The 12,392-nt window shown below is 41.2% G+C and overlaps 2 protein-coding genes across 3 annotated transcripts in view; one reads left to right on the top strand and one right to left on the bottom strand.

The window, feature by feature from the left end:
• Positions 1-12,392, bottom strand: part of gcnt3 (glucosaminyl (N-acetyl) transferase 3, mucin type) — a 45,497-nt gene that overhangs the window by 4,107 nt on the left and 28,998 nt on the right. The gene's annotated exons all lie outside the window — the stretch shown is intronic.
• bnip2 (BCL2 interacting protein 2) overlaps positions 1-12,392 on the top strand; it is a 43,070-nt gene that overhangs the window by 19,721 nt on the left and 10,957 nt on the right. For both annotated transcript variants that reach the window (XM_061916943.1, XM_061916944.1), the window contains exon 5: positions 6,536-6,718. In XM_061916943.1, the coding sequence (XP_061772927.1) occupies positions 6,536-6,718 (183 nt within the window). The remainder of the gene's footprint in view (positions 1-6,535; positions 6,719-12,392) is intronic.

Genomic DNA, 12,392 nt, shown 5'->3' with positions numbered 1-12,392 from the left:
GTACAGTAAGAAAACAACAAAATATTATTTTTTTGGTCATTTATTTACCAAATTTGCAAAATCTTCCACCAAAAATATTTTTCTTAGTGGAATATTTGATGTGAAGTAATGGGAAGCTTGGATAGGTCAATAATTCATAACATTGATTTTGATTCAATATTATTATCAATGACTACCTCCATCCATCTTCTTCCGCTTATCCGAGGTCGGGTCGCAGGGGCAACAGCCTAAGCAGGGAAACCCAGACTTCCCTCTCCCCAGCCACTTCGTCTAGCTCTTCCCGGGGGATCCCGAGGCGTTCCCAGGCCAGCCGGGAGACATAGTCTTCCCAACGTGTCCTGGGTCTTCCCCGTGGCCTCCTACCGGTTGGACGTGCCCTAAACACCTCCCTAGGGAGGCGTTCGGGTGGCATCCTGACCAGATGCCCGAACCACCTCATCTGGCTCCTCTTGATGTGAATGAGCAGCGGCTTTACTTTGAGCACCTCCCGGATGGCAGAGCTTCTCACCCTATTTCTAAGGGAGAGACCCGCCACACGGCGGAGGAAACTCATTTCGGCCGCTTGTACCCGTGACCTTATTCTTTCGGTCATGACCCAAAGCTCATGACCATAGGTGAGGATGGGAACGTAGATCGACCGGTAAATTGAGAGCTTTGCCTTCCGGCTCAGCTCCTTCTTCACCACAACGGATCGGTACAACGTCCGCATTACTGAAGACGCCGCACGAGGAGGAGTACTCCTGTCGATCTCACGATCCACTCTTCCCTCACTCGTGAACAAGACTCCTAGGTACTTGAACTCCTCCACTTGGGGCAGGGTCTCCTCCCCAACCCAAGACTCCGACTACCTCCCCCCACTTAACACCTTACCCTCACAATGATGACTCCCTCCTCCCCCAACCACCTGAGAACCCCCCAGTGTGTCTGTCTGCAGAACAGGTGAATGCACAGCTAAATAAGTTACACACAGGCAAGGCCGCGGGTCCTGAGGGTGTGAGCCCCAGGGTGCTCAAAGCCTGCGCCCCACAGCTGTGTGGTGTGCTCCAGCACATCTTCAACATGAGCCTTAGACCGCAGAAAGTCCCCACACAGTGGAAAACCTCATGCGTGGTCCCCATCCCCAAATGCACGTGACCCAGCACTTCAAAGGACTACAGGCCGGTGGCTCTAACCTCCCATATCATGAAGACCATGGAGAGGTTGGTCCTGGAACAACTCCGCCCTACGGTCAAGCCCCCCCTGGACCGACTCCAATTCGCCTACCAGCCATGACTGGGAGTGGATGACGCAGTCCCTGCTGAACCGAGCCCACACCCACCTGGACAAGCCTGCAAGCAGTGTGAGGGTCATGTTTTTTGACTTCTCCAGTGCTTTCAATACAATATGGGCTGGGCTACTGGGTGTGAAGTTGGAGAGGATGCAGGTGGAGGCCCCCTTGGTGTCATGGGTTGTAGATTACCTGACTGACAGACCACAGTAGGTTCGACTGCAGGACTGTGTGTCTGACAGGCTGGTCAGCAACACCGGAGCCTCGCAGGGCAGAGTCCTCTCACCATTACACAACTGATTTCCACTATCAGTCCTGCGACCTTCAGAAGTTTTCTGATGACTCTGCGATAGTGGGGTGTATTGAGGATGGTGATGATGAGGAATACAGGGCTCTGGTGGAGGAGTTTGTCACATGGTGTGGAAAGTACCACCTCCAGCTCAATGTGACAAAGACCAAGGAGCTGGTTGTGGACCTGGGAAGGAGGAGGAGTACTCCGGTGACCCCTCTTTCCATCAGGGGGGTCGATGTGGACATTGTTGAGGATTATAAATACCTCGGAGTACAAATGGACAACAAGCTGAATGGGTCAAAACAGAGAGGAGAAGTCTAGCAAAACTCCTAGCCATTATGGACAACACCTCCCACCCACTACACTCAGACCTTGCGCAGAGAGTGAACACATTCAGTGGAAGGCTCAGACTCCCAAAATGTAACACGGAACCACACAGGAGGTCCTTCATACCGACAGTCATAAGACTGTATAATGCATATGTTCCTTCTTGACTGCACTTAAATGTAGAATATATGTAGAATATATTTATATTATTCATATATTTTTTATATAATATATGTCATTTATTATTATTATTGTTTATTGTAAGCGAACTGTGTTGCTGAATTTCCCCCAGGGATCAATAAAGTACTTTCTATTCTATTTTATTATGTTTTGAGCAATGACAGTTTGAAAGAAAAAAAAACAGCTTTGTTTTATTAGTCAACTTTGCAACTTTTTCTAAATTACATTCAACCTTCAAGCTTTTTTGTTTCACTTCTGTTATTTTTTTGTTTATTTTAATGGTATTTGTAGAATGTTCCGTGGGCCTTTAAAACATTAGCTGTGGGACGCAAATGGGCTCCAGGGCACACTTTTGACACCCCTGCTATAGATAATAATGAAATAAATCTTTGGATAAAAAGCAGTGCCTGGCGACGCATGCGCGTTTATCATAACTCTCTTGCTCTCTGCCCCTCCCTCACGAATGCTGCTGTTGCGCGAACAATGTGTTTAGTTTTAAACCCCTTATAAACCCTGAACGTACATTGAAAACACACGCAACCATAACTTAAAATGCCGGACATTTGAGGCATTTAAGAAACTCCGCCCTGACAGCCCCGCAAAAGAGGACGTATGGTCAGTCTATCCTAGCCCGGGTCCTGCTAGCATGCTAGCAAAAGAGGACATGTTCGGTGCTAGCAGCGATCGGGCTAGGATAGACTGACCATACGTCCTCTTTTGCGGGGCTGTCAGGGCGGAGTTTCTTAAATGCCTCAAATGTCCAGCACTTTGAGTATTGTTTACGCTACTTACTTAATATGTCCGTCTGGAAACTGGTTCAGTTCACCCCCGCACCGAACTGAAACCCCTGTAGCGAAACGGTTCATAACAAATACACGTACCGTTACACCCCTAGATGACAGACCGCCTTAAAAAAAAAAAAAAAAATTTACATTTTTTTACTGAATGAGACACCCAGAATGTACATGAAAATAAAGAATGTGGGATTTACAGTATTAACTATGAAGGATAAAACACTGAATATTGACAACATACACACCCCCTCTCGATCGGCATATTTTACAATCAACAAAAATGCAACAATCACAGCAAAATATGAACGCGAAGGGTAAAAAAACCCCACTTACAATCAGATATATCACTAAGCTTTAGAACTTTGTTGTAAAAATCTCCTTCTCCGGACAACCGCATTTGGTAACACTTTAGAACGGGGAACACATATTCACTTAGAGTGTAACGATTCGGGTATTTTATCCAACCGTTTCGGTACGGGGTTTCCGGTTCGGTGCGGAGGTGTACGGAACGAATTTCCACACGGACATATTAAGTAGCATACTGCACGTTGTGCAAATAATACTCAAAATGCCAGACATTTGAGGCATTTAAGAAACTCCGCCCTGACAGCTCCGCAAAAGAAGACATGTCCGGGGAAAAGAGGACGTATGGCCTGTCTATGACCTAGCCCGGGCTAGGTTCTGACCACACGTCCACCCCTAGTGTCCAAATAACTCTAAATTAAGCCTTTCTTACTTTAATAAGCAACTAATTAATGGGGATTATGTTCCTCGTACTAAAGTGTTACCCCGCATTTCAGGCTGACGCTCTGTGGAAACGCTCCCCACCCACACTGCCGAGCTGCTGTGATTTAGATTAGCATAGTAACTAATTAGATTACCATAGTAACTAATTTGATTACTAAACTAAGTCGATTACCATAGTACAGGGGTAGGGAACCTATGGCTCTAGAGCCAAATGTGGCTCTTTTGATGACTGCATCTGGCTCTCAGATAAATCTTAGCTGACATTGCTTAACACGATAAGTAAAGAATAATTCCGCTGGTAATCACGATGTTAAAATTAACGTTCAAAATATTAAACATTTTCATGCATTTTAATCCATCCATCCGTTTCTACCGCACCTGTTCAAGAAATAACAATGTTATTCAAAAGAATTAGAGACTTATTATACTCTAAAAATGTTGGTCTTACTTAAAAAATGCACGCCATTTGGTTGTGTTCAGTGTTAAAAAATATGAAATGGCTCTCACGGAAATACGTTTTAAAGTATTTGGCTTTTATGGCTCCCTCAGCCAAAAAGGTTCCCAACCCCTGCCATGGTAACAAGTATATCATGCAAAAGCGCAGATTCCAACCATTAAAATACTTAGTACCGTATTTTTCAGACTATTAGTCGCAGTTTTTTTTCATAGTTTGACCGGGGCTGAGACTTATGTGTGAAATTATTAAGACATTACCGTAAAATATCAAATATTATTATTTAGCTCATTCACGTAAGAGACTAGGCGTATAAGATTTCATGGGATTTATCAATTAGGAGTGACAAATTGTTTGGTAAAGGTATGGCATGTTCTATATGTTATAGTTATTTGAATGACTCTTACCATAATATGTTCGGTTAACATACCAGGCAATTATTCAGCCTGTTGTTCACTATTCTTTATTTATTTTAAATTGCCTTTCAAATGTCTATTCTTGGTGTTGGGTTTTATCAATTAAATTTCCCCCAAAAATGCGACTTATTCCCCAGTGTGACTGATATATGTTTTTTCCTTCTTTATTATGCAATTTCGGCAGGTGCGACTTATACTCCGGGGCGGTTTATACTCCGAAAAATACAGTATAGTTGAAGACTTGCGGTCATTAGAAAATATCACTGCACATCATAATGGCAGCTACACTTTACATCTTAAAGATCTAAAAAAAATAATGTGTTAATGTCCGGCGGGCCAGATTGAAAAGTCTAACAGGCTACATGCGGCCCCCGGTCCTTAATTTGCCCAGGTCTGGTTTACACACTGTATTAGTAATCTTTGCATACAGCTCCAAATAAACACATGTTTATCTCTGTAGTTTCTTGTAAAAAGCCAAGACATCAAATAAAAAGTTCACGCTCAGATTAGTATGGTTTATTAGTCTACTTGTCAAGCGTAAGTACAGCGTAAATATAAATACGGCTAATCCTTAATCCCTCAAATATTTAAATCATCAAGGTTATTTTTCCGCTGTTGATGATTCTTTGCTTTCTGCAGTTTGTTCATTTCTGTTATTTCACTGTGACATTCCCAGATCATCCACTCTATATCCATGCACATGAAAATGTGAGCTATGCAGGTTGCAAATGAAGAGATTTTCTGCATTTCCTCATATAATGACCTCCACTTTAGTGGAATTAAGGAGTGGTGTGATGCATCATCCGCTCCACAATGTGGTGAAAGTTTACTGTTCATTTTTCCCAGTCTGCTGTGGTTCTCACTTTTGCAATTCCCTAAAATAGTCTGTTTTCCTAGTTTAGAACTCCAGTTAGCTAGCATTGCTAACTATTATTTAACAGAAACTTAAATAAAAACCTCCATCTGCAATTCAATTTAAAGGAATACTGCCATCATATAAGGAAATGTGGTATATTTGTAATTGAGATAGATGCAGCATGTCTACTGTAATGATCAGTCCAACACATGCTGGAGTAATCATTTACCGTATTTCCTTGATTTGCCGCCAGGGCGCTAATTAATTTAAAACCTCTTCTCACTCCGGCGTTTACCAAAAGCATGCGGTAAATTTAGGCCTGCGCTTGTAAATTTGAGTGTGATGTAAGGATACCATTGAAAAGCACATTCAATTAAAAAACGTTATTATGGTCTTACCTTTACTTATAAATGAAGTCCATGCGCGACTCCTTCTGATCAAAAGCATCGATAACTTGTTTATAGAAGTCTTCCTTATCTTTCTTTAGTTTTAAAAGTCTCTCTGTCTCGATGGAGATCTTCTTTATTACCTCCTGCTTCGATTGAAAGTCCAGTTTAGAAAATTGTTTTATTTCAGATATGTAATCCTCCATGTTAAAAGTGCAAGCGAGAGGAAAAAAAAAACTATTGCTGCTTGTTGTCACTTCTTCTGCAGCCGAGTAGTCGCAAGAAGGATCACTAGCGCCCTCTACCACCAGGAGGCGGGAGTCATTTAATGACTCATATTTGACACACGCAGCTACGGTATATTAATAAAACATAGCTGCTTACTGTTCTTTTTAGCATATTCAATAGCTTGGACCTTAAATCCTACTGAATAGCTCTTAATCTTCTTCCCTTTATGCGATTTCAAATGATTGAAATCAGCCTCCTCCATTTTGAAAATGATGACAGCTGAAGTGTCAATTGTGAAGTGACGAGTTTGATCCGGCGGAAATTCTAGGCATATGCTAATTATTTTACGAAACGAGTTTGACCCGGCAGAAATTCTAGACATGCGCTAATAAAAATAATATTTTGCGAAACGAGTTTGACCCGGCAGTAATGCTAAGCATGCGCTAATAATTTTGCGAAACGGGTTTGACCCGGCAGTAATTCTAGACAGGCACATACTATATACCCGGCGGCAATTCAAGGAAATTTAGCATTCGTGTATGCAAAATACAAAATGACTCCCTTGTGATTCCCCTTTTTCTCTCCCAGATGATCTCCCAAAGCCTAAATCCACAGAACTACTGGAGAAGGGTGTGGAGTCAGTCCAGCAGTACTCTGCCTCAGAGGAAAGGGAGGAGGGCAGACGCTGGAGGGTGTTTCGCATCGGGGACCAGGAGCACAGGGTGGACATGACGGCCATTGACCCGTACAAGCGAGTTATAAGCCATGGAGGTCAGTGTCAAGGACATATTCTAACAGCGGCACTCCTAGTTTTATTTTGTAGATTGCATGATTAAAGTCCTATTACTAACAACAACAGATCAAAATGTATTGGATATACAGTACACGCTAGGATTGTCCCAATACCAATATTTTAGTACCAACCAAAATGTATTTTGATACTTTTCAATACCTTTTGATACTTTTTTAATAAAAGGGACCATAAAAATGGCATTATTGGCTTTATTTGAACAAATAATCTTAGGGTACATTAAATATATGTTTATTATTGTAATTTAGACCTTAAATAAAATAGTGAACAGACCAGACAACTTGTCTTTACTCTCACTATTATGTTAGATCCACTAGGGACCGCACTCTCACTATTATGTTAGATCCACTATGGACTGGACTCTCACTATTATGTTGGATCCACTATGGACCGGACTCTCACTATTATGTTAGATCCACTATGGACTGGACTCTCACTATTATGTTAGAGCCACTATGGACTGGACTCTCACTATATTATCTTAGATCCACTATGGACTGGACTCTTACTATTACGTCAGATCCACTATGGACTGGACTCTCACTATTATGTCAGATCCACTATGGACTGGACTCTCACTATTATGTTAGATCCACTATGGACTGGACTCTCACTATTATGTCAGATCCACTATGGACTGGACTCTCACTATTATGTTAGATCCACTATGGACTGGGCTCTCACAATATTATTTTAGATCCACTATGGACTGGACTCTCACACTTCTACGTTAGATCCACTATGGACTGGACTCTCACTATTATGTTAGATCCACTATGGACTGGACTCTCACACTATTGTGTTAGAACCACTATGGACTGGACTCTCACTATTATGTTAGAACCACTATGGACTGGACTCTCACTATTATGTTGGATCCACTATGGACTGGACTCTCACTATTATGTCAGATCCACTATGGACTGGACTCTCACTATTATGTTAGATCCACTATGGACTGGACTCTCACTATTATGTTAGATCCACTATGGACTGGACTCTCACAATATTATTTTAGATCCACTATGGACTGGACTCTCACTATTATGTTAGATCCACTATGGACTGGACTCTCACTATTATGTTAGATTCACTATGGACTGGACTCTCACACTATTATGTTAGATCCACTATGGACTGGACTCTCACAATATTATTTTAGAACCACTATGGACTGGATTCTCACACTTCTATGTTGGATCCACTATGGACTGGACTCACACTATTATGTTAGATCCACTATAGACTGGACTCTTTTACAATTATGTTAGATCCACTATGGACTGGACTCTCACTATTATGTTAGATCCACTATGGACTGGACTCTCACACTATTATGTTAGATCCACTATGGACTGGACTCTCACTATTATTTTAGATCCACTATGGACTGGACTCTCACAATATTATTTTAGAACCACTATGGACTGGATTCTCACACTTCTATGTTAGATCCACTATGGACTGGACTCTCACTATTATGTCAGATCCACTATGGACTGGACTCTCACTATTATGTTAGATCCACTACGGACTGGGCTCTCACAATATTATTTTAGATCCACTATGGACTGGACTCTCACACTTGTATGTTAGATCCACTATGGACTGGACTCTCACTATTATGTCAGATCCACTATGGACTGGACTCTCACAATATTATTTTAGAACCACTATGGACTGGATTCTCACACTTCTATGTTAGATCCACTATGGACTGGACTCTCACTATTATGTTAGATCCACTACGGACTGGGCTCTCACAATATTATTTTAGATCCACTATGGACTGGACTCTCACACTTCTATGTTAGAACCACTATGGACTGGACTCTCACTATTATGTTAGAACCACTATGAACTGGACTCTCACTATTATGTTGGATCCACTATGGACTGGACTCTCACTATTATGTTAGATCCACTATGGACTGGACTCTCACAATATTATTTTAGATCCACTATGGACTGGACTCTCACTATTATGTTAGATCCACTATGGACTGGACTCTCACTATTATGTTAGATCCACTATGGACTGGACTCTCACACTATTATGTTAGATCCACTATGGACTGGACTCTCACTATTATTTTAGATCCACTAGGGACTGGACTCTCACAATATTATTTTAGAACCACTATGGACTGGATTCTCACTTCCTATGTTAGATCCACTATGGACTGGACTCTCACTATTATGTTGGATCCACTATGGACTGGACTCTCACTATTATGTTAGATCCACTATGGACTGGACTCTCACACTATTATGTTAGCTCCACTATGGACTGGACTCTTTTACTATTATGTTAGATCCACTGTGGACCGGACTCTCACACTATTATGTTAGATCCACTATGGACTGGACTCTCACACTATTATGTTAGATCCACTATGGACTGGACTCTCACAATATTATTTTAGAACCACTATGGACTGGATTCTCACACTTCTATGTTGGATCCACTATGGACTGGACTCTCACTATTATGTTAGATCCACTATGGACTGGACTCTCACACTATTATGTTAGATCCACTATGGACTGGACTCTTTTACAATTATGTTAGATCCACTATGGACTGGACTCTCACTATTATGTTAGATCCACTATGGACTGGACTCACACTATTATGTTAGATCCACTATAGACTGGACTCTTTTACAATTATGTTAGATCCACTATGGACTGGACTCTCACTATTATGTTAGATCCACTATGGACTGGACTCTCACACTATTATGTTAGATCCACTATGGACTGGACTCTCACTATTATTTTAGATCCACTATGGACTGGACTCTCACAATATTATTTTAGAACCACTATGGACTGGATTCTCACACTTCTATGTTAGATCCACTATGGACTGGACTCTCACTATTATGTTAGATCCACTACGGACTGGGCTCTCACAATATTATTTTAGATCCACTATGGACTGGACTCTCACACTTCTATGTTAGATCCACCATGGACTGGACTCTCACTATTATGTCAGATCCACTATGGACTGGACTCTCACTATTATGTTAGATCCACTATGGACTGGGCTCTCACAATATTATTTTAGATCCACTATGGACTGGACTCTCACACTTCTATGTTAGATCCACTATGGACTGGACTCTCACTATTATGTTAGATCCACTATGGACTGGACTCTCACACTATTGTGTTAGAACCACTATGGACTGGACTCTCACTATTATGTTAGAACCACTATGGACTGGACTCTCACTATTATGTTGGATCCACTATGGACTGGACTCTCACTATTATGTTAGATCCACTATGGACTGGACTCTCACAATATTATTTTAGATCCACTATGGACTGGACTCTCACTATTATGTTAGATCCACTATGGACTGGACTCTCACTATTATGTTAGATCCACTATGGACTGGACTCTCACACTATTATGTTAGATCCACTATGGACTGGACTCTCACTATTATTTTAGATCCACTAGGGACTGGACTCTCACAATATTATTTTAGAACCACTATGGACTGGATTCTCACTTCCTATGTTAGATCCACTACGGACTGGACTCTCACTATTATGTTAGATCCACTATGGACTGGACTCTCACTATTATGTTAGATCCACTATGGACTGGACTCTCACACTATTATGTTAGCTCCACTATGGACTGGACTCTTTTACTATTATGTTAGATCCACTGTGGACCGGACTCTCACACTATTATGTTAGATCCACTATGGACTGGACTCTCACACTATTATGTTAGATCCACTATGGACTGGACTCTCACAATATTATTTTAGAACCACTATGGACTGGATTCTCACACTTCTATGTTGGATCCACTATGGACTGGACTCTCACTATTATGTTAGATCCACTATGGACTGGACTCTCACACTATTATGTTAGATCCACTATGGACTGGACTCTTTTACAATTATGTTAGATCCACTATGGACTGGACTCTCACTATTATGTTAGATCCACTATGGACTGGACTCTCACACTATTATGTTAGATCCACTATGGACTGGACTCTCACTATTATTTTAGATCCACTATGGACTGGACTCACAATATTATTTTAGAACCACTATGGACTGGATTCTCACACTTCTATGTTAGATCCACTATGGACTGGACTCTCACACTATTATGTTAGCTCCACTATGGACTGGACTCTTTTACTATTATGTTAGATCCACTGTGGACCGGACTCTCACACTATTATGTTAGATCCACTATGGACTGGACTCTCACACTATTATGTTAGATCCACTATGGACTGGACTCTCACAATATTATGCTAGATCCACTCGATGTCCATTGCACCGGACGCCCTAGGGGCGGTCCTCTCTAAGGTTTCTCTTGTCCCATTGGGCTAAGTTTTTCCTTGCCCTGATGTGAGATTTGAACCGAAGATGTTGTTGTGGCTTGTGCAGCCCTTTGAGACACTCGTGATTTGGGGCTTTATAAATAAACATTGATTGATGAAAAGTACCCAATTAGTCTGCTGACATATGCAGTAACATATTGTGTCATTTATACACCTAATATTTTGTCTATATTATGAGGGACAAGCTGTAAAAATGGATTATTAGATTTGTGATTTTGTGACGATAAGAAATATCAATGTAATCATAATAGTATGTATTAGATACGCTATTGTACTTGATATCATTACAGTGGATGTCAGGTGTCGTTTGTTTACATTGTGACGGCGGTGAGATATTGTATTCTCCTACAGTGTGTAGTGAAGTATGTTTAGCTATTCCTCGTCCTGCAGTGATAATGATACTTGTAAGAAACTTACTCTATTTGTCGCCATGGAGGCGAGGATTAGTGGGTGGATGTTAGCCGCTAGCTAGCTAGCCATGTCTTAAAGCACCTTTTCCTGAGGGTGTTTCAGTGTTATAACTTCACCTTTATAGTCAGTTTTTAGACCAAAATGCGTCTGTTCTCCCTTTTCTGTCTACACACTGTGTCTGCTTGTAAGTACTCTGTGATTGTGCGCTGCCGAACATGCTCCTCTGCTGGTTGTCACAACGTGACGACGCGCCGTCATGCCCTGGAAACCGGTACTTTTCAAACGGAGTTTAGTAACGGTTTTGAATGACTAGTACCGCTATACTATACTATTACCAGTATATTGTACAACACTAGTACACACCATGCATGCTGGTCACACACAGCTGTGGGATGGTATTCCAGAGGCAGAATCTGGACTAATCACTTAACACAGGGGTGTCAAACGTAAGGCCCGTGGGCCGGATAAGGCCCGCAAAGAGGTTTTATCCGGCCCGCGGGAAGAGTTTGCCAAGTATGAAGTGAGCCGAAATTTTTGAATGACAGAAACTCTAAATGTGTCCGCTAGATGTCGCAATAGCAATTATTTGCATCTTTGTAGATGATGCTAAATATGTAAAAAAAAAAAAAAAAATCACAGGACATCAGTCGAGGAAAATAAGCAAATTACATTAAAAAAACATTCTGTAATATGTTTTATATTTCATTTTTATCTTGATGGATTTTAAAATGAACACCAATGAGTTGACTGATTAACATTATCACATAATTTATTCAGAAAGTATAAATAATGAGGAATAAAGGTAAAATACTATTAACCGCAACATGGAA

This window comes from Nerophis ophidion, linkage group LG12 (assembly GCF_033978795.1).
Source record: "Nerophis ophidion isolate RoL-2023_Sa linkage group LG12, RoL_Noph_v1.0, whole genome shotgun sequence".
Classification (NCBI taxonomy): domain Eukaryota; kingdom Metazoa; phylum Chordata; class Actinopteri; order Syngnathiformes; family Syngnathidae; genus Nerophis; species Nerophis ophidion.
Note: the sequence above shows the minus strand (reverse complement) of the source record. Positions and strands in the feature narration are given on the sequence as shown.